Here is a 21,915-nt window from a genome sequence, read left to right as displayed (position 1 = left end):
ACAGCCCGCTCAGTTGCCCAGGCTGGCCTTGAACTTGTGGTCTCCTGCCTCAGCTGCCAGGTCCCTGGGATCACAGGGGTGAGTCGCTGTGCCAAGCTCCTTTTCTTTCTCTTAACTGATACAAGAGTTTGAAGTTTGTTAGAAACTATAACATAGGGGCTGGGTGAGCTCTATGGCAGAGCACTTGCCTAGTTCAGTCCCCAAGATGGCCAGGAAACCCTCCCCCTTCCTTGATCGATCGGAGCTTGTGGGTGATGAAATCAAGATGCCTGCATCACAAAGCGGGAGGGACCTGTGGCACAGGTAGTGGTGACTGCTCCTTCAAAGTGCGTTGTCATGGATGTGTGTCCAGAGGACAGAAAACAAAAGCTGCTCTTTGGCCATCTCAGGTGACCAAGGAAAAAGACCCGTGATTCAGCTGCCAGGATCATAGCGTCATAGGAAAGCAGGGAGCCGAAACTCCAAACCTCGGAAACTCCTTGTGTTCCGACAAAAGAGGACTTACAGTCAGACACCCGAGTCCTGACAGTGCGAGTGAAGAGAAAGTGAGGTGAGAGGGAAGTGGAAGCAAACGGAGGCTCAGGCACAGAGCCCTCTCCAGAGAGTGGGCCACCTCTGAACAGAGAACAGCAAAGGAGACAAGGCCGTCTCAGGTCCACCAGTGTTCGAAGCTCATCAGTGAGCTGGGGCCCACCTTCTGCACTCTTGGCCCACCAGGTGTTCAACTCCTCCTTCATGCAGGGAGGTAGAGTTTTTGACCTTGGCTGGTCCTCTTCAGAACTGTCACGGTGGCCATTCTATTTAGGGGGGCTTCGTCTACAAGTCAGTTCCATGTCAATATGGGCACTGGGGTCATCAGATGGGCAGAAGTCACCTTGGTGCTCCTGCACTACCAAAGGACTCTTCCTTCCCAGACAGATGGAGACACTTACAGCCACGATTCCTAGCTTCACACCAGCCTCAGAGACCCTGTCGAGAACTGGTCCCCTTAGATCCTTTTCTCTTGACATGTCTTCCCATTAGCGCCTTGAATTCTGTTTATTTTCTACAAATTAACCACCACCCTTGGCTTTATCACCTGCTTTGGAAGTAGTTTAAAGCAGACCCTACAGTAACTTAAAGAACACTGGTGGCTTTGCCAAGCATTTCACTGCTCCTTGCTAGCTACTACCTAACAATAGATAGAGAAGGAGGCCACTGCTGACCCCCAGAGATGAGGGTTGGAGAGGAACACTGGGATTCTCAGTGGTCAACACTTGTCCAGCAGGTGCGAGGCCATGGGCTCCATCCCCAGTGCCACAGAAGGAAAAAAAAAACATTGCCAACAATCGTTCACTGACAAATAGAAAATGTAGATGAAATGGACCAATTCCAAGAAAGGCACAAAGTGAAACTAACTCAGAGAGCGGCACAATCTGAACAGACTACACAGAAGGGGGAGATCACACGAGCAAAGCCCGGGCCAGGGGCCTCAGCCAAGCCCCACGGGCCGTTTGGAAGCAGTAAGAACTCACCACAGACCTTCCCAGGAGCAGAGGCGGGGGCACCTACAGCCCACACTCTGAGGCCATGGTCCCATTGCGCCTGCACCAGGTAAAACATCTCATGGAAAGAAGACTGCTGATGGAGTCCAGGGCAGGAATCACATCAGAACAGACCCCACAGGAGCCTCCGACAGAGAAAACCACACACCGAGATCCAGGATTTATCCCAGGAGGACAAGTTTGGTTCAATATCCAAATTAGTATAATAAATTATATCAACAGAATAAAGAAGAAAAGTCACAAGACTATCTTGCTAGACCCACAAAAATGACTTGATGAGACCCCCTGGCTTTTCATGATGAAATGCTCAACCCACTAGGGACAGCAGGGGACTTCTAGGTGGTCAAGGGAACCTATAAAAACCCTCAGCAGATATCGAGCCAAACGGGGAGAAGATGCTCCTTGCTCCCCAAGAAACAGACCCCATGGCTGCCATTCAGCACCAGCCTTGAGGCCTCGCCAGAGCACAGAGGGAAGAGAGGCACCTGGACTACAGACAGAGAAGGAGACTGTCTCCTTGTGTAGGTGACATGGTCACTTGCATGGAGAATCACGAGGAACCCACTCAGAATGATATTGCATCACATCCCTTTCCCTGCAGGAGAGAGCGTGGGCCGCAGAGTCTGCGGGTCAGGAGCATCCAGCTGACTGGCAGCCAACCCCCGAAAAGCAGATCCGTGGTGGAGGTGCAGGAGACCGGACGTCCAGAGAATCTCCTTTCTCCCGAGGGGGAACGGCTCCGCTTTGCCATGACTCACATGTGGAGAATCATGACCCCCCATGGCCAGTCCTGGGGCCTGCAGGAGTGCTGGAGAAGCACAGCCTTGGTGTCCAACTTGCTGCCCCGTCCCGCCCAGCCCCAGAAGGGGACTGAGGAATCTGAGATGAGGCACCTGGATATCACCGAAGGGCACCAGGCAAAATACCTGTGAGGAGCTGCCTTCCAAGGCCAGCACAGAGTGACAGAGCCCTGCAGACCTCGCCAACCCAGCATGGCCTTTGTTCAGCAGCGAGTCAGGCCTCAGAGGGGCACCCTTTCTGGTTAGAAAATGGCCCCTGGTGACAGGAAGGGTGTGGGCTTCTGTAGTTCACATTGGGAGATGACTTAGTAGTGAAGCCTTTGACAGGATGTGGGCAACAAGTTGCGGATATCTGGAGCTAGTTTTCAGTGGGCACAGTTTTTATTAAGCAGGGATGGAGGGTTCAGAGTTCAGGGTCCAGTGGTCATCTTGTCCTCCAGGGGTCAGAGCACGGTCTTGGGGAACAAGATGGATGTGTAGTTTCACTGTCACTGGGAGAGAATTTATTTGGGAAGGGATCCGTCTTCCCAGGGGCTGCTATTTTTGGATTGATGATTGTCTCATTTCCAGGGTTTGTTTTGTCACTGGAAATGAATTATTCAAAGGATCGAAATTTTGGCGTCTCTCTCCTTCCCTCCTCCCAGGTCACACACCATCTTTGGTTGATGGGGGTGGGTATTCTTTCCACATTCTTCACCCAGAAGCTATTGTCTGCAAAAATGACCCTGGCTGGCTCCTAGGGGTGGGCAGGCCGCAGCCTGGGGCCTCTGCTCGGGGGTCAGGGAGCACAGACCTTCCTGATCCTGGGCCTGGAGGGTGCTTCACCAGGGGCACACCGACGGGTGGAGAGCTGCAGGGCAACACTCAGGGTGAAGGCAGATCTGATGGTTTTTGATTTGTTAGAAGCCAGAGTCGATCTTTTCTGTTTCAGTCTTTTTTCCCCTGCAGTGCTGGTGCTAGAACCCAGGGTCTCGACATGCCAGACAGGCACTGACCGTGGAGAGACCCCAGCCTTCGCCTGCCCTGTACATGCAGTCCCTGCCACTGGGACAGAGGTTCACCTTCTGAATAGAGCCCTCCTGGCTCCAAGGCTGACTTTTAAAAAGACATGTTTCTTTCTCCTCTCCCCTCTCCCCTCCCTAACAAGATTAGGGAGACAGTGTTATCTTTTCTTCCCTGTAATTAATTATCCTGGAACACACCCACCACAGGAAGGAGAAGTCTGCAGAGGATCTACGTGAATATTTCCCAAATTAACAAGGGAACCCTGACACAGTTTCGGGGTGCCCTGGGACCCCTACCAGGTCACACCTGGAGTGCAACCCTTGAAGAGCATCTTCAAAAGCCCCCTATTTCCTCTTCACAGGGAGAAATCACAGCCTCTGGAACAGGAGCCCCCTCTACTTTTCCTTTGCTAGCAAAGCAGTAAACCTTATTTTTCCTTTTTCTCAAAACATGTCCTCATTATTAAATTGGCATGAAGTGGCATTGGGGATAAGTGATGAACCCAACCTGATTCTCTCCTAAGATTGGGAGCCATCTCATCAAAAAGTCACGAAAAGTTCCTTTCTGTTTTACTAAGATACTTATTGGGCCTGACCATATTCTGAGAGCTGATCTGGTTTGGAATCTTGTCTGTGATCTAAACTCACCCAGGCCTGGCTCTCCTTGACCAGATAACAACCCTCCCTAAAACCTGAGCCGCACCTCATAAATACTGATGTTGGAATCTCAATTTATTTTCTACTTTGAAATGTTAAGCCATGTAGATCCTTAACCTGCTATCTGCCTTTGTAGGACGCTTGCCAGAATCCTGTTAGCTCTAAGTTTCCAAGGCACTCCCCCTTTGTGACTTTTGGTGCTATAAAACCTTTTTTCCTGGAGAGCTGGGGTGCTGATCTTCAGCCCAGCTTTGGGTGAGACGGCTGCTGACCACCTCTCTCTGTGTACACAATAGAAGCTGGCTTTAATTTGATTTAAAATTGGAGTCAGTGGTCATCTCTTTGCGTCGTGGCTCAACAACAGAGCTCTGGGTAACACCACCTTTGTGAATGTGACAGGGAACTTTCTAGAAGTCTTATTTGATTTTCTGCCAGCAGCCTAGGGACCAGCTTGACACTCACTGGCCCTCACTGGCCCTGTTCTCGTGTTCTGATGTGAATGAGCAACATCTGCTCCTGCCTCGCTTCCCACTGAGGGACTGAGGTGCTGCTGTGGTGAGGCAGAGCGCCCATGGGCTGCACACAGCTGCACGAGGGCGGGTTCCAGGAGAGCGAGTGGGATGTGTCCCACATGCTAGATGTTTCTGAGGGTCCTGGAGAGTTCACAGTCTAAGTGCCTGGAGACGGGTCCTCGGTGTCTGCTCCTGGCCTGGCCTGCACAGGATGCCACCCTGACGGTTTCCCACCACATGTGGAATGTGAGGAGGGGCTAGCCTCTCGCATTTATTTGATATGAGCATGACTTCCCAGAACTTGAGGTTAAACACTATTATATTCTTGTTCTTCACTCAACTATTACCTTTAATTAAAATTAAGAACTAATGACTCTAAAAATTAATTCATATACACTATGAATTACCTAAATCATATAAAAATGAAAAAGTCATCATCCCTCACAAAGTCAGCACTGTGGTTTTCATGAGCACCTGGCCTCACAGGGGTTGAAACCCAGGAGCCTTCTCTACACGCTCTATCCTCAGGTAGGGCCTGCCTGCGGGACCAGCTGGGGCAGGAGAAGGCTGTGCAGGAAGTGGCCCCCCTCTGCAGCCAGTCCTAGTCGTAACTTGAAACCCAGGGTTGTGTTCTCCCCCTTCTGCATGGAAAGTCACCAAATCAAAAACACCAGGAAATAGAAACTTCTGAGAAAAAGAAACTGTTGGGCACGGGTGGCCCTCACCACTTCCAGTGCCACCATCATCTCTTCTTCCCACCACCAGCCTCACTGTCCAGGCCTTCTTCCCAGGATTCCTGTGGCACAAAGCCAGGAGATGCACAAGGAGGAGTATGAAGTATCTGTGATGGGAGGTGGCCACACCTCTGCCCCCCAGACGACCACCGTGATCAACATGCCCAGAGACATCTCTGTGCCCGACCATGTGGTCTGGTCCCTGTTCAACACGCTCTTCATGAACTTCTGCTGCCTGGGCTTCATCGCCTTCGCCTACTCCGTGAAGGTGTGTGTGCTGTGGGGGGGCTGGGCAGTGGGGATGGGTCAAGGAGTGGGCAGAGTGCATGGGAGGCTGACACTCCACCTGCACCTGGGGTGTGTGGGTCTGTGTGTGCTGGGGGAGCTGCTGTGGATCACCCCCTGAGGCTGGTGTGCATTGACCCTGTGTGCCCTCCTCTTTCTGGGTAAGTGTGGGGGGCATTAGGGGATCTCCCAGGGCAGGCACAGGAGGGAGCAGCCTGGGAATCTGGGGTCACTCCCCAACCCAGAGGACTTCTCCCTCTGCCCAAGGGCAGAAATACCCGCTGCACTGCAGCGTGTGGCCCCCCAGGCTGTCTCAGGAAGTACACATGGGCTCAGGGAAACACTGCTCCCAAGCTGGGGTGAGCAGCCAGCACTGGGCCTGCTGCACAGTCTGAGTGTGTGAAAGGCAAGGGCAGAGAGGACCCTGGGGGCCTGGGCCTAGCACCTGCCTCTCCCCTGACCCTCTGCATCTGGTCTCCCCAGTCTAGGGACAGGAAGATGGTGGGTGACATAACTGGGGCCCAGGCCTTCGCCTCCACTGCCAAGTGCCTGAACATCTGGGCCCTGATCTTCAACATCATCCTGACCATCGGCGCCATCGTGATTCTCATCATCTTCTCGGCAGCGATTTTCCAGGCCTTTCGCAGACTATAAAGAATCATGAGGGCTTCTAGTCTTGCCATGTCCTGACTCCCTAGCTGGCCCTGCACCCTGGGCTGAGGCCCTGCCCCTGCACTCCACACTTTCTGAAGCATTTACACGCACCCATCTGTCCACAGTGGGATTCAATAAAGTGCATTGTACACGGGTGTCCTGTGATCTCGCCTGGGGAGGGGTCTGCTGGCAGTCCCAGCCTGGTGCAGGATCTGAACCCCTCTCCCTCTGCTGTCCCATGCATGTCCCAGGTTCTGCCAGTTCCTGACTTCTTGCTGTGGGTGCTCAGTGCCAGGTGGCATCTGGCTTCCCCATATTTGGTGGCTGCAAGCAGAAGGAGACTGAATTCCTGTGGCCCCAGGCCTCCAGGAAGGTCCTAGGAACAGAAATCAGGGAGCCCACACAGCCCAGAGGTGGGACAGTAGCTCAGGGTCTCTGGCCTTCAGGAGAAACCAAAACTCTGCCCAGTCACACCTGAGACCTGGGTTTGAGTTTAGTTTTGTGTCTGGCCCTGAGTGGTGGTGACCTTAGGGGCACCCCTGGGCTAACCTTGCCCTGGAGAGGCTGAGGTGTGAGCGGGATGGCCTGCCTCCCCTAAGAGCGCTGGCTGATAGGCCCGGCCCAAAGAGGCCCAGAGCTCCTTGCTTCCTACTGCTCTTTCCCCTGCACAGCCCGGACAGGCTGGGCCTCAGCCCTCCAGGCCCTCAGCAGCACTCCTACTCCCGGGGACCCAGGACGCAGACCAAGGGGACTCCGGTGCACCCCAGCAGCTCACCCAGGACCGCCACCTGCCGCCACCGACCTCAGCACCGCGGTCAAGTGACCAGAGACTGGCGAGGCGGTGGTCCTTCCGCGCACCCCTCGCTCTCCAAACCCAGTCCCTGGCGCTTCCGCCCGACGGCGCTAGTGACCCTCCTCATGCACGTGGACACAGCCTCCGGTCTCCGCCTCCGCTCTGGTGACCACCCTTGCAAGTCTCCGGGAGCCCCAGGGTGGGGGTGATGCCTTCTCCGCGTGTCCCCCCAGGGTATCCTTGCGAGTCCCTGGAGTTCATCTGTACTGAGTCACCCTAGTCCCGACGCTCAAATCCACGCGATGTCGTGGGACTGAGACACGTCCTGCAGCTCTTTGCTGCCTAAACCGCCCAAGTGGGTGTGAAATGCACCCCAAAATCCATGGGGACGGCAAGTTGGGTTCTGGGAGTGCGGTGTGCTGGCGGGGAGGCCAGGGCTGGCTCTACTGGGAAGGGGCGGGGCTCTTCTGCGGGCCCCAGGGCTTGGTATGTGGTCGGGGTGGCAGCACCTCTGTCCATGTGTTGGGCCCCCGTCTTTTCCTCCCACCTGGACTCTGGCCAGCAGAGTTGCCTGGGTTGGGACTTCCGCCGATAAGACTGCACGAAGACCCCTTCTAGCGGTGACTCAGCTTACCACCACTGGGCGGTCCACCTGTGCCTCCCTGTGAGGTCAGAAGGTACCCCATTTGATTTTCAGGATTGGGGCTGAGACACACGCGAGAGTGGGCAAATCTTGTGTGCACAGCTCCCAGCGAGGATGCCCCCATGGCCCTCACCCCAGCGTGACCAGCAATTCTGCACCCGCCCGCGAATCCTAGGGCCGTTTCCCCACTCCATAGCCCCTCCGCAAGGCAAAGAGGCCTAGACCTCATCAGTCCTGCCCATGCCCAGGCACCCCCAGAACACGCCATGCCCAGTGGACCCTGCTGACCTTCTTTGGGCCGGCCTATCAGCCACTGCTCCTGGCGGGAGCACATTCTGTCCTCCACATGAACAGCCCTGGACACGTTCCCTTCCAGGGAAAGTCTTCTTAGCTGGCTGCTCACTCTGCCCCGCAGAGGAGGACACTTCCAAGTTCACTGTGGGCCTTGCAGTGCCGGCTGCCTACAGGGACCTGAGGAGTGCGCACCCAGAGCAGCCAGACCACCCTCAGTCCAAGACCAGCTGGGTCTTCCCCTCTGCCCTCCTACGGGGACCCCACCCCAAATCTGGGCTGGGAAATGTCCTGGGTCTTGCCAGTCCATCTTCCTCTGGGATTCATCCCTGCGGGTTGTGCCCGTGGCAGGCAGGGGGCGCCGCTGGGCTTCAGCCTGCAGAAGTGCTCTCTGCTCAGGAGCTTCCATCCACCCAGGTGACCCTCTCAGGCTCCTCTGGCTCCAACACCTGGCACCCAGGGACAGCGAGAGCACCCTGTCTGCAGACCAGGCACAAGTACAGCGATTCGCTTGAGAGACTCCAGATCTGGGGCACTGGTGGGCACAGGCTGGGGGCCTAGGAACTGGGCAGGTGGATCTGCAGGTGACCCTCAGGACAGAGCAGACAGACTGCAGCTTGGAGGGTCACTGCTCCAAGGTTCTGAGCAGAAGGGACTGTCCTCCCAGGCCCTGGCAGGACCCTGTGGAGCCGCGTGGGAGGAAGGCCCAGCTCCATAGTGTGTGGGCGACTCTAGAGCTAGAGCTAGAACTCACACCAGGGCCCTGGTCCCCATCCTGCAGAGACATATCCCTGGGCCAGCACAGTCGGGGCTCAAGGAATTGGGCAATCTGGAGCTCTCAGAGTCTGCCCCAACGTCCCTGAGAGGTCACCAGGCTTGACACTTCCTTCTGCAGTGAGCCCACAACTGAGGTCTCTGCCCCTCTGCCAGCCACTGGCTGCTCCCCATGAAACAGGGGAATGGATAGTGCCCAGTGGCAGGAGGAAGAAGCAGCCAGGACGGAGCCAGAGGTGGCTGGGTCAGGAGGCCCTGGCAGGGTCTTTCTCTGTCACCACTCTCAGGAGACACAGGAGCCCCCATCCATCCAACAAGGCCAGGGCTACACACATCCACCCCGAACCCAAAGAGGTGATAGAGGCAAGGGGACTCAGGACACAGGGCTCCCTTGGTCAGGGCTCAGAGGTTGTAGAGAGCCACACCCAGGATCCTGGTCAGCTGCTGCCCACAGCAGGAGGCCAGACAGCAGAGGGAGAGGGGTTCAGATCCTGCACCAGGCTGGGACTGCCAGCAGACCCCTCCCCAGGCGAGATCACAGCACACCCGTGTACAATGCACTTTATTGAGTCCCACTGTGGACAGATGGGTGCGTGTAAATGCTTCAGAAAGCGTGGAGTGCAGGGGCAGGGCCTCAGCCCAGGGTGCAGGGCAGGGCCTCAGCCAGGGTGCGGGGCCAGCTAGGGGGTCAGGACATGGCAAGACTAGAAGCCCCCATGATGGTTTATCATCTGTGAAATAGCCTGGACAATCGCTGCCGAGAAGATGATGAGAATCACGATGGCGCCGATGGTCAGGATGATGTTGAAGATCAGGGCCCAGATGTTCAGGCACTTGGCAGTGGAGGCGAAGGCCTGGGCCCCAGTTATGTCACCCACCATCTTCCTGTCCCTAGACTGGGGAGACCAGATGCAGAGGGTCAGGGGAGAGGCAGGTGCTAGGCCCAGGCCCCCAGGGTCCTCTCTGCCCTTGCCTTTCACACACTCAGACTGTGCAGCAGGCCCCAGTGCTGGCTGCTCACCCCAGCTTGGGAGCAGTGTTTCCCTGAGCCCATGTGTACTTCCTGAGACAGCCTGGGGGGCCACACGCTGCAGTGTGCAGCGGGTATTTCTGCCCTTGGGCAGAGGGAGAAGTCCTCTGGGTTGGGGAGGGACAAGAGTGACCCCAGATTCCCAGGCTGCTCCCTCCTGTGCCTGCCCTGGGAGATCCCCTAATGCCCCCTACTTACCCAGAAAGAGGAGGGCACACAGGGTCAATGCACACCAGCCTCAGGGGGTGATCCACAGCAGCTCCCCCAGCACACACAGACCCACACACCCCAGGTGCAGGTGGAGTGTCAGCCTCCCATGCACTCTGCCCACTCCTTGACCCATCCCCACTGCCCAGCCCCCCCACAGCACACACACCTTCACGGAGTAGGCGAAGGCGATGAAGCCCAGGCAGCAGAAGTTCATGAAGAGCGTGTTGAACAGGGACCAGACCACATGGTCGGGCACAGAGATGTCTCTGGGCATGTTGATCACGGTGGTTGTCATGGGAGCTGAGCCCTGGGGTGCCCCCAGCACGGCCACCTCGTGTTCCTCTTGGAGCTTCTCATAGTGTGTGGGGCGCCCAGCATTGGGGTACATCAAGACGGTGTGGGGAGCCTGGTTCATGCTGCTCACAGGAGCCCAGCTGTGGAGTGGCTGGAGGGTTGCTGACTGGCCCACCCTTTCCCCAGTACTTTCGGTTTCTCAAAAGTTTCCTTTTCCTGGCTGTTGTGAGCTGGTGATTTGCAGAGTGTTGAGGGGTGGAACTAAATCCTGAGGATCAAATTTCTCTAGGGCAGAGTGGGAGGAAGGACCAGGTGGGCGGTGCTTTCTGTCCAGGAACCCAAATCAGTACCTCTCAGCTGATCCCTCCTGTTAGGGCTGTGGGGGTCCTGGGGGCTTTTCCCAGGCCTGGGAGGCTCCACAGTCTGGTCAACAGCAGCAGGAGCTCAGGGTCCCCATTGAGGGCTGGGCCAGTCCCATAGGGTCCCTCTACTCCCAGCTCCCTAAGGGCTTCCCGAGAGCCCACTGCCCTGTGGACAGGGCAGTAAAGGCCAGTCAGCCAGCGTAGGTAATGAATGCTGGGGGGTGGAGAGGGTGGGGACTCATTATCCTAGAGCTAAAAGTTGGTACCTCCAGGCTCATTCTCGCTGGCACCACAAGGATTAATAAAGAGGGGCATTCTCAGTGGATGAGAATTTGCATGGTCAGTCTTATTCAAACTCAGGAAACACACCTGGAGGCTAATCAGTAGACATGCTAATGAGCACCTTCAAGGCCTATTTCAAGTGTAAAAGACCCCATGGATCTCCTGTGGGAACCCGCATCCAGAGGTGAAGTAGGGAATGTAGGGGTGCACCCAGGTGGAAAGGAGCAGGGTAGCCTGGATACTTTGTTGCTGTTGTTGTTCTAATTAGTTATACTCCATGGCAGACTGCACTTCAATCCATTGTACACAAATGGAACCCGACTTTTCATTTCTCTGGTTGTACAGGAAGTAGAGTTGCACCACATGTGCAATCATACTTCCTACATGTACCTTGGGTAATGGCGATCATCTCATTCCACCATCTTTCCTACCCTTATGCCCCCTCCCTTTCCCTCCTTCCCCTTTGCCCAATCATAGTTCCTCCATTCTCCCCCCCACACACACACACACACCCATTATTGGTCAGCATCCACTAATCAGAGAGAACATTTGGCCTTTGGTTTGGGGGAATTGGCTTTCTTTGCTTAGGATGATATTCTCCAACTCCATCCATTTACCTGCAAATGCCATAATTTTATTCTCTTTTAATGCTGAGTAATATTCCATTTGTCTATGTATCACAGTTTCTCTCCATTCATCTATTAAAGGGCATCTAGGTTGCTTCCTTCAATGCCTGTTTAACATACATTTTGCTCCATGCTCTGCCCAGAACAATGTATAAGCTCCTGTGCTGGTACACCAAAATGTTTATCTCTTCTCATTTAAACAAGTCCTGCTGTGTTTACTTTCCTCCATGATTGTATGTTATTCTTCAGAATGTCGCAGAAAAGAACCAAGAGGAATTAGTGTCCCGTCCGGCAGGACACATCAACGTGGGCAGCAAACCTAGGTGGGGAGGAATGAAGGCACAAGAGACACGGAGGGATGACAGCCAGACAGGAGTCTGAGCAAGCTGCAAACTTTTATTGTTCACACAGGGGTATTTTTACGCTGGGGATGGGGAAGCTCTCTAATCAGCAGTTGCTGGATGTGGGTGGTAAAACTGCCAGCTGCAGGGTGTCTGATGATCCTGATAACCGCAGGGTGTTCCAGGGAGATAGGTGGCTGCAGGGTGTCTCCCAGGCAGGATGTCTCCCAGGGAGCTGTCAGGCTATTCTTTGAAGGAGAATTTCCTTCTAGTCCCTGACAAATTAGTCTCATCTCAAAACTCTGGTTTCATGAGGCCTATGAGAAAGTTACATCAGGAAACCCAGCTCTGAGTCACCTTCTCTTTGTTACACTAGTGGTGAGAATCAGAGCTGTTTCCCAGACTGGAAGACTGAACACCCAAGAAACACCTTTGTCCTGGGAAAGACCCACAGAGCACTCCTAGGCACATTCCCACCCTGCTAAGTGGTTTACCTACAAATAACAGGAGAGAACTGCTGCGCCAGGTGTCCCTCACTCAGTCAGGCTAGGTGGGGACCCATAGCAGCCCCCTAGCAGCCACCCACCAGCATGAGACAGGGAAATACCTGGGATGCCAGATGACCCCCCAGTAGTTCATGGTGGTTGATAACACGTTGGGAAACCATGTAGTTCAGCACGTACACCCCTCTTGGCTTAAACCAATCAGTTCAAATAAATGCCCCTCTTGTGGTAACCAATCACCCCTACCCAACTTGTTCCCGCCAGTGAATGTGCTAATCATGTTTTAGAGTTGTTATTTGATTTTCCCGCGGTGTGTGATGATTTGCTATGATGTATGTGAAGTCCCTGTCCTCTCCAAAGAGTGTATAAAACTGCTGCAAACCCTGGGCTCGGGGCTCTCAGCGTCACCAGTTGCTGTGTGTGCGCGCGGAGGACGGAGCTAACTCTCAATAGACACCTCTTTGCTGTTTCCATCGATCTGGGTCTCTGGTGGTCTTTTGGGGGTCCCGAATTCGAGCATAACAAGGCAAATGTAGAAAGCAAGTTTTATTTAAAGGATAGAAGAGCAGACCTCTCCCCAGGGAGACGTCAGGTCGGTGGCGGTGACTTAGAACAAAGCAGCCCGTGCGGGAAAGAAACTTCAGTCAGGTGCCGGCAGAAACGCCTGTCAATCAGCAGGACCCCCTGGCCAATCCTCAAGTTCAGCCAGCCCCCCCCACACCAACTCCAGAGGGACAAGAGACTCTAAGAACACCTTCTCCTGTCCCAAGCCCTTCCCTTCCTGCCTAAGCCCCATAAAAGTCCAGTCCGATGGAGCTTCCACGCGGTTTCTCCTCAGACCCTTCCCCTGTCCCCTCTGTGGGTCTGACCCAGTTCCTCCCGGGAGTGATATCTCAATAAAGCCTCCTTCAGCGGCCTTTTAAAATCTGCCTCCTTTGTTGTTGCCCATCTTGCCTGATCTTACAGAAGGGCATTCAGAGGTCACTTCTCATGCTCCCTCTTTTTTGTTTTATTTATTTTTTGTTTTTATTTATTTATTTATTTATTTATTTATTTATTTATTTTGTGTGTGTGTGTATGTGTGTGTGGTGCTGGGGATGGAACCCAGGGCCTGTGCATGGGAGGTAGGCACTCCATCAGCTGAGCTATAGCCCCAGGGCCCTCTCCTTGTGTCCAGTCATGTGGCAAAAAGGCAGGAAGGGGGCAATCTAGGGGTACCTCTCCCCATTTTCCATTGTCTGTCCAGAAAAGCAGGAAGGGAGCCACCAGGGCATATCACTAACAGTTTCCTGCAGGAGGAAACCTCCTGAGAGGCAGGTGACTGTGGCCACAGGTGAGGGGAGGGGCATGTGTCCCGAAGGCAGTAGATCTCCATTCCCTTCTGATCTGCTTCAACCTTCACAACCTGAACCCATCATCTCTCTACACTAACTACCTGCCCTTGTTCTTGCTTCATTCAGAGAAGTCTGTCTCCATCACTTTCTTAAATGAAACTCGCTTGCTGTGCTTGCCTTGTCTCTTGTCTGGTGTTCAGTCTTTGACTGTGGGGAACAAGGACCCCATCTCCACCAGACCTGCATCACTGTCCTGGGCCTCCTGTGCGGAAGCCTCTGATGAGGGTGGAGTCTGGGGAGACAGGAGCCCTGCCGTGCCTCCTGCCCTGGGGTGCCCTCCGTGCCAGGGCATGTGGCTGGGGCAGAGGGGCTCAGTGCATTTGCCAGCTGCTTCCCAGCACAGAGCCACACTCCCTTGTGTGCATCTCAGGTGTAGAGCTGGCCACTGGGTGACCTTGGTCATGCAGGATGAGCCCAGTGCCCCTGCTCAGGGATGGTGAGGTCCATCTGTGGTCAGGGCTACAGCTCCAGGTCAGCCTGAAGGGTCAGGTGTTCCTGCTGCCTGCCCCTGAGGGGCCAAGTTGTGGCCTCGGCCCCTGTGTGCCGCTTCTGGCTGGAACCCTGACAGCGTTCGCCTCTCTGAGGGGAAACCCTGACAGCCAGGCCCTCTGCAGGCTGCCCCTGGGCTGTCCCTAAGGATGAAGTTGAAAGAGGTGGTCAGCCTCCCGGGGGGCCTTGGGCAAGAGGTGAGGTGCAGAATGACCCCAAGGGCACAGAGGAGAGGAGTGACAGGACTGCCACCACTAGGTCCCCGTGTGGCTGACAGCTCACCCAGTGCCCTCTCCTTGTATCCATCTCAGGTTCAGTCCCCAGTGGCTGTGTGCACCCTGGGCTCACGACATTGCTGAGATCAGCATCTCTACTCTGGGCGCTCACCCAGTCTGGCCCAGGGAAGTTATTTCTGAGAAGGAAACGCTTCCTGAATCCCACACTCTATGGCCACTTCCAGGCAGCCCTCCTCAGGACCCGGGCCCCATCCACCTCCTTCTCCTGTTGGCCGTGGTCGGCTGCTAGGACTTTGCCAGGTCTGGGCTCCAGGTACCGTGGACCCTGTCTCCCCTCACACGCAGGCTGCCCAGGGCCTGCATCCAGCTCTGCCCTGGGGAGGCTGCCCTGCCAGGGCTAGAGAGAGGCCCCTACCCTATGCACCTGCCCCTCACAGGAGCTGCCCCATCAAGAGGAGGCTGAGCTCTGCTTTCTCCATCATCTGGTCCCAAATGCAGCCTCTGCTGCCCCAGGGGTGAGCAGAGGGACAGGCGCTGGGAAGCAGCACAGGAAGAGCCTCCTGCTCCATCCTACTCCACTCCCCCCCAAAAACACCCGCAGTGTTGCTGGCCCACTGGGTGCTCTGGCCTCCTAGTTCTCCTGCTGGTGGTACCAGTTCTGCCACATGGTTCCTAGTGACTGTTGAACCTGTCACACAAAGAAAAGACCACCAACTCCAATCTTAAGCCGAATTACAGCAACCTTATATCGTGTACACAAGAGAGCTGATCAGTGACAGCCTCGCCCAGAGACCAGGCCGAGGACAGCATCTGGTCTAAGCACAGGAAGGTTTTACAGCACAAAAATTTAAAAAGTGGGGTGTCTTGGGAACTTAGAGCTAACAGGGTTCTGGCAAGCCTAACACAAGAGTAGATAACAGGTTAATGATTCTACATGGCTTAAATTTCAAGGTAGGGAGTTAACTCAGATTCCAACATCAGGATTTATAAGGAGCCGCTGAGGTTTTAGGGAGGTTGGTATCTGGTCAAGGAGAGCCAGGCCTGGGTGAGTTCAGAGCCCGGGCGGGAATTCCAAACAAGTTTAAACTTCAGAGTATGGTCAGGCCAAATAAATATCTTAGTGTTTTAAAGTAAAACAGAAATGAACTTTTCATGACCTTGTGACAAGATGGCTCCCAATCTTAAGATGGAATTAGGCTGGGTTCATCAGTGGCCAATTTCCGTCATTAGAGACAGAATAGAAAAGCCCACGATGTCCAGCGCCCGCACACCCAGATCCAAGACCGCCCCACCTGGCTCTCTGCTTCACCTGGGCTCCCCGGGGCGGGTCGGCGGCAGTCCACGCCCCTCCGCCAGAGCCTTCTCTCTGCAGGACCTCCTGAAGGAGCGGAGGACAGATGGCCAGTGCCTGGACCCAGGAGGCTCTGTGCCTGGCTCCACCATAGGCAGGTACTCTCACCAGGGCCCTTCCTCCTGGCTGACCACACTATGCCGACTCCTGCCCCAGTGACCAGGTCTACTGGTTGGTGGATGCAGTATGGCTTCTGCCAATCTCTGTTGTTCCTGTTCCAGTCACACATTTGGGGAATGGAAAGTGCCTGATGGGACGGTCCATGGCCTGGGGCCCATTGTGAGTGGACTTTAGATTTGGACACTGCTGACCCCTTCGTGCCACATGGACAAGGAGCCATGTCAACACTCTGGGTGTTGAGACCCTCACCTGCTCCTGTGTGTCCACTGTGCCCAGCACCTCTGGAGTCCCCTGTCCTTGAGTCCATTACCCAAGTGATGGCCACATGATCTGTGGGGAAGGACTTGGGCGTAATAGTAATAGTCCACAGCCATCGCATGTGTGGCCGCGTCTTTTGTCCTGGGGACTCTGCCCTCCTAGTCGCGGGGCTGCGTCTGAAGTTGAGCGAAGGCTCGGGGTCTGACCCTGGGAGAGCATGGCCCTGGGTCCTACCCCCACCCTTGCTCCTTGGCTGGTGGGGACTGGGCAGTGACCTCCTCCACTGGCCTGTTTCCCCAGAGGGACCCAGTCTTTGGGAACATTCTAAGAGCTCTCTGCCTGCCAAGGGGCACAGTGAGAAGACTGCGGTCCTCCTGGGCCTCCCGCCCGCTGCGAGCACACCCCAGCAGCCGGCAAGCTGGACAGGGCCCTCCAGGGCTTCCCATCCCTGGCCTTGGTGAGTGGGGCACCTGACTTTCCTGAAGCAGCTGTGACTTTCCCATCCTGTGACAAAGGACGGACCCCTGCACCATAGGGAGAGGGTACAGTCCCCTCCCAGGGTCCCAGGAGACTTGAAGTGCTGGTCGCCCCCAAATGAGGCAGAAGCCTGGGAGATGCGCCCACACTGTGGGAAAGAGGAGTACAGAGGCTGGAGACGTAGCCTTGCTACATTCTGGGCCCCTCGGGTCCAGTCATGTGGCCCTGTTCGTGTGCCCTGGTCTGCAGGCTGCTGAGCACGGAAGGGGGTGGGAGGGGCTGAGGCCCAGCTTGGTCCCGGGGTGCAGGGGAAGAAGCAGTAGGCAATCCAGCTCCCACTGCAAGGGGGTCCAGTGTCCCGACCGGCAGGACACATCAATGACGGCGGCGAACCTAGGTGGGGAGGAATGAAGGGACAGGCAGACAGGAGTCTGATCAAGCTGCAAACTTTTATTGTTCACACAGGGTATTTATATGCTGGGGATGGGGAAGCTCTCTTATCGGCAGTTGCTGGATGTCTTCACAAGGTGAGATGGCCGCAGGATGTCTCAGGGAGACAGATGGCCGCAGGATGTCTCCCAGGCAGGGTGTCTCCCGGGGGCTGTTTCTTGTAAGTGTCAGGCTATTCTTTGAAGGAGAATTTCCTTCTAGCCCCTGACAGTCCAGGGCAAGGTTAGCCCAGGGATACCCCAAGGCCACCACCATTCAAGGCCCTGACACAAACCCAGGTCTCAGGTGTGACTGGGCAGAGGTTTGTTCTCCCCTGAAGGCCAAGGACCTGGGCTACTGCCCCCCATCTCTGGGCTGTGGACTCCTGATTCCCATCCTCTGCAACCTTCCTGGGCACCTGGAGCCCTGGGAAGTTCAGACCTGGTCAATCTGCCTGCAGCCACCAAATACAGGGAAAGCCAGATGCCACGTGCACTGAGCACCCACAGCAGGAAGTCAGGAACTGGCAGAACCTGGGACATGCATGGGACAGCAGAGGGAGAGAGGTTCAGATCCTGCACCAGGCTGGGACTGCCAGCAGACCCCTCCCCAGGCGAGATCACAGGACACCCGCGTACAATGCACTTTATTGAATCCCACTGTGGACAGATGGGTGCGTGTAAATGCTTCAGAAAGCCTGGGATGCAGGGGCAGAACCTCAGCCCAGGGTGCACGGCCAGCTAGGGAGGGTTGGACATGGCAAGAAGGAAACTTGACCTTGTCTCAAATACAGGAAACTCTTTCAAATGTTAATTGTTTATTTTGGTGCTGGGGATTGAACCCAGGGCTGGCTGCATAGTCTGGCACCCTCCTCATTAAGCTATACCCCTCACCCCTGCCTTAACTCTTTTTTTTAATTAGTTATACATGGCAGCAGAATGCATTTCATTTCATTGCACAAAAATGGAGCACAACTTTTCATTCTCTGGTTGTCCGTGACGTAGAGTCGCACATTTTGTCTTAACCCTTACAGTCTTATTAAGTAAGCGATCATGAAGATGATGGTCAGGATGATGGTGAAGAGCATGGCACTGAAGTTCAGACACTTGGCAGTGGAGGCGAAGGCCTGGGCCCCAGTTATGTCACCCACCATCTTCCTGTCCCTAGACTGGGGAGACCAGATGCAGAGGGTCAGGGGAGAGGCAGGTGCTAGGCCCAGGCCCCCAGGGTCCTCTCTGCCCTTGCCTTTCACACACTCAGACTGTGCAGCAGGCCCCAGTGCTGGCTGCTCACCCCAGCTTGGGAGCAGTGTTTCCCTGAGCCCATGTGTACTTCCTGAGACAGCCTGGGGGGCCACACGCTGCAGTGCAGCGGGTATTTCTGCCCTTGGGCATAGGGAGAAGTCCTCTGGGTTGGGGAGGGGACAAGAGTGACCCCAGATTCCCAGGCTGCTCCCTCCTGTGCCTGCCCTGGGAGATCCCCTAATGCCTCCCACTTACCCAGAAAGAGGAGGGCACACAGGGTCAATGCACACCAGCCTCAGGGGGTGATCCACAGCAGCTCCCCCAGCACACACAGACCCACACACCCCAGGTGCAGGTGGAGTGTCAGCCTCCCATGCACTTTGCCCACTCCTTGACCCATCCCCACTGCCCAGCCCCCCCACACCACACACACCTTCACGGAGTAGGCGAAGGCGATGAAGCCCAGGCAGCAGAAGTTCATGAAGAGCGTGTTGAACAGGGACAAGGTGACGAAGTCAGGTGTGACGTCCTCCCTGCTAATAGAGATCACAGTGGACATCTGGGAAGACAAGCCTGGCTCCTGGTGCACCTTGTTCTGCATTGAGAAGTCTGATATTGCTGAGGTGGGAGTCTGGGAAGTGCGATTCTTGTGGCCCACAGAAGCCCTTTTGTGGAGTGGGACCAGATGCTAGGGGAGGGTCCTGGTAGGTCTGGCCCCTTCTCAGCAGCCTCCTCCCATGGACCCTAAAGTTCTGCTTTCTCAGAGGTTCTGCTTCCTTGTGTTTGTACATTAGTTAATTGTCTGAGGAAAAAAGATGGGGAAAGAAATTAGTAAGTGATGATTTCACTAGGGCCAGGTGTCTGGAGAGGCCCGCGTTGGGGGTGGGGACAGTACTTCCTGCCCAGGAACCCCCATCAGAACCTGCTCAGCTGACCCCTCTGTGTTAAGGCTGTGGGTGACCCAGGTGCTCTCCTGGCCTGCAGGTCTCCACAGTCCAGGCCAACAGCAGCAGGAGTCCACTACTAGAAAGCCCTCTACCACTGGGATACACCCCAGTTTGTTGTTGTTTTGTCTGTTTGTTTAAGACCAGGCTTCACTATGTGGCCCAGACTGACCTTTAACTTGGAATCCTCCTGCCTCACTCAGCCTTCTGAGCCTGGGAGTGACAGGCTCATACCTCACTGTGCCTAGCTCATGGGAGGGATTTTTTAAAAAATAACTTTTATAAAAGGCTACATGTATCCATTTGTTCGACAAATACACATTGAGTTCTGTTAAAGGAGAAAAGTATAGGAATCTTAATTGACTTTATTTGCAGCTCTAGATTTGGGGAACAGTTTGGTCCAAAGAGGGTTCAGAAAGCCCATCCCTTCCTGCGTGTGGGAAGTTTGCAGGAAGGGATGGAAAGAGCCCAAGTGAGCAGAGCAGCTGGCTGGTCTCATTTGGAAATGTTGGAACAGAGGAGGCTCTGAGGGCCTGGAACTTGGCCGCTTGTGACAAGAGCCCTGTGGGTATTGTACTCACGGATCAGAGTGCACTTCCTTGCACACACAGGCAGCTCTGGGACATGCTTAGTCCATTTAACGGTGCCTCCACTGTGCTTTGGGGGCTTAGAACACAAGACCCTGGAGTCTGGTGTCTGGGTGTGGCAAGTCTTTGAGCCCAGCTCTGCTCAAGGTACCTGGCCCTCCTGCCTCCTGCCCTCCTCCCCTGAAGACAGACATAGAGACCAGTCCAGCCTCAGAAAGGTTGCCCTCTCCCTTCTCTCTTGAATAGCCTCCTTCCAGAGGATCCTGCCCACACCAGAAGCCCAGAAGAGACCCAAGAGATGCACCCTGCCAGTCCTGCGTCCAGGTGCTTTTCTACACTGCCCATTCTTCTTGGGACCCGAGCACCGATGGGCAGTTTTTCTGGGGTCTCTGGAACTCATTCTGAAGAGTCCTGTTGTCAGCCAGACACTAATCAGGGCCTGGGAAAGCTGTGTGAGATAAGAAGGTCTAAAAGGGACTTGGGGAGGGGAGCTGGCCACTCCTCAGCTCCAGTCCTGGGGAGAGGGTCTGCAGAGCGACCCTGCTGTGAAGTGCAGGAGGGTACGCATCCCAGCCTGCAGGCACAGCCTTCCCCCAGGAGTAAGTAACCTGAAAGCTAGGGCCTCTGCAGCCCTGGGAGGACACCTGGGTGGACACCTGTGTCAGGCAAAGCTTCTTTGGTCTGGTTGACTCTGTCATAGCAGGGCTGGCTCTGACCCCTGGGGTGGGGGAGGAAGGGGACATTGAGGTAGGAATTAGCAATAAAGCCACGGATGCTGAATCTCAGGGGAGGTGACCATAAGCCACCAAAGAACTCGTGAGCAGCATACCCTGGGCCATAACCCTGACCCTGGTCACACGCAAGGAGTGAGCCAGCATGAGGGACTGGTGCCAAGCCGTGTGGCTCGCCTGGGGCGCCTGCAGCCCAGCCAGGCACTGGCCCTCCCTGGTGTTGACGGCCCTCGCTGTCTCCCCCTCTGGAGATGCCCCCATTCTCCCTGAATGTCCATCTGCTTTCCTCTAGGCCTTTGGCTGCACCTGCTGCAGTCCCGTCTGTCTAGGCCTCCTCAGAGCCTCTTGGGAGACGTGTCTGTCCCATGGAACACTGCAGGGCCACCGTGCTAGGATGGCTATGGAGGACGGTGCCCAGTGTGGCCCCGGGGCGGGTCTGGGTCACCCACTGGTGCCCCTCTGCTGGGCTCTCCTCCTGGCCTCCGTGGTTGGGGAAGGTCCGTCTCAGACGCCACACCGGCACTTGATCCTTAGCTCTGTGTCTGAGCATTTCCTGGAGTTGTTTTTCTTCTTTTTCGTTTTCTTCTTCAGGAATATTTTCAATGAGCTGGGCTCAGTGGCACACGCCTCAGGTGGCAAGTTCAAAGCCAGACTCAGAAGTCAAGTAAACTTAGTGAGCCCTGACTCAAAATAAAAAATTAAAAGGCTGGGGATGTGGCTCAGTGGTAAATTGCCCCTGGGTCCACTCCCTATTACTCTCCCCAAAATTCTATTTTTGGACTGGGGTGCAGCTCGGCGGCAGAGCACTTGCCTGATGTGCGCAAAGGCCCTGAATCTGATGCCCAGCACTTTAGCACTGAAAAAAAAAAAAAAAAAAATGGCTTTGTTGGAACTTTTCAAAAGGAATCTTAGGTTAGACTTGCACTCAGGGCTAGAGCACCAGGCCAGAGACTGCCCATTATACTTCACCTGCAACACCTAGAAATCTGGGCGAATTCCTATCTTCTTGAAGTCTTCAAATCATCTTTAAGCTCCTGGGCCTTTCTTGTTTAGCCCACAAGGCTGGGGAACCCTTAAAGCCAAACACAGGGGGCTCTTCCCCAAGGGGCTTTACTGGCTCCATAAACTCTGTTCCTCAAAAACTATCTGGTCACATGTGGGTCAAGCACATTTGCAAATGAACTTCCCATCAAAGCTTTGGCAACAGGAGCAGTGTTCCCAGTTGTGTCCTGCTAGGACACATTCCTGTTGGACTTATGCAAGCAACTCTGTTGCCATGACACTAAGGACAGGGACAGGGCAGGCTCAGGGGTGGA

General features: G+C 55.1%; 3 protein-coding genes across 3 annotated transcripts in view; 1 reads left to right on the top strand and 2 right to left on the bottom strand.

Moving 5' to 3' along the window:
• The first annotated feature begins 5,228 nt into the window (after nucleotides 1-5,228).
• Nucleotides 5,229-6,304, top strand: LOC143392055 (interferon-induced transmembrane protein 1-like). The gene is made up of 2 exons (XM_076844921.1): nucleotides 5,229-5,519; nucleotides 6,020-6,304. The coding sequence occupies exons 1-2, from the start codon at nucleotides 5,334-5,336 to the stop codon at nucleotides 6,188-6,190; spliced, it is 357 nt and encodes a 118-aa protein (XP_076701036.1). The 5' UTR covers nucleotides 5,229-5,333; the 3' UTR covers nucleotides 6,191-6,304.
• Nucleotides 6,305-9,240: 2,936 nt separating this feature from the next.
• LOC143392054 (interferon-induced transmembrane protein 1-like) lies at nucleotides 9,241-10,456 on the bottom strand. The gene is made up of 2 exons (XM_076844920.1): nucleotides 10,098-10,456; nucleotides 9,241-9,587 (listed from the first exon to the last, which is right to left on the bottom strand). Exons 1-2 carry the CDS (start codon nucleotides 10,344-10,346, stop codon nucleotides 9,396-9,398), a joined length of 441 nt encoding a protein of 146 aa, XP_076701035.1. The 5' UTR covers nucleotides 10,347-10,456; the 3' UTR covers nucleotides 9,241-9,395.
• Nucleotides 10,457-18,120: 7,664 nt separating this feature from the next.
• The window catches only part of LOC143390605 (interferon-induced transmembrane protein 1-like), a 37,827-nt gene continuing 34,032 nt past the window's right edge, over nucleotides 18,121-21,915 (bottom strand). Inside the window, exons 2-3 of the mRNA XM_077108620.1 lie at nucleotides 18,771-18,932; nucleotides 18,121-18,261 (exon numbers count right to left, since the gene is read on the bottom strand). Of these exons, the coding sequence (XP_076964735.1) occupies nucleotides 18,121-18,261; nucleotides 18,771-18,932 (303 nt within the window). The remainder of the gene's footprint in view (nucleotides 18,262-18,770; nucleotides 18,933-21,915) is intronic.

This window comes from Callospermophilus lateralis, chromosome 2 (assembly GCF_048772815.1).
Source record: "Callospermophilus lateralis isolate mCalLat2 chromosome 2, mCalLat2.hap1, whole genome shotgun sequence".
NCBI classification, from domain to species: Eukaryota; Metazoa; Chordata; class Mammalia; order Rodentia; family Sciuridae; genus Callospermophilus; species Callospermophilus lateralis.
Note: the sequence above shows the minus strand (reverse complement) of the source record. Positions and strands in the feature narration are given on the sequence as shown.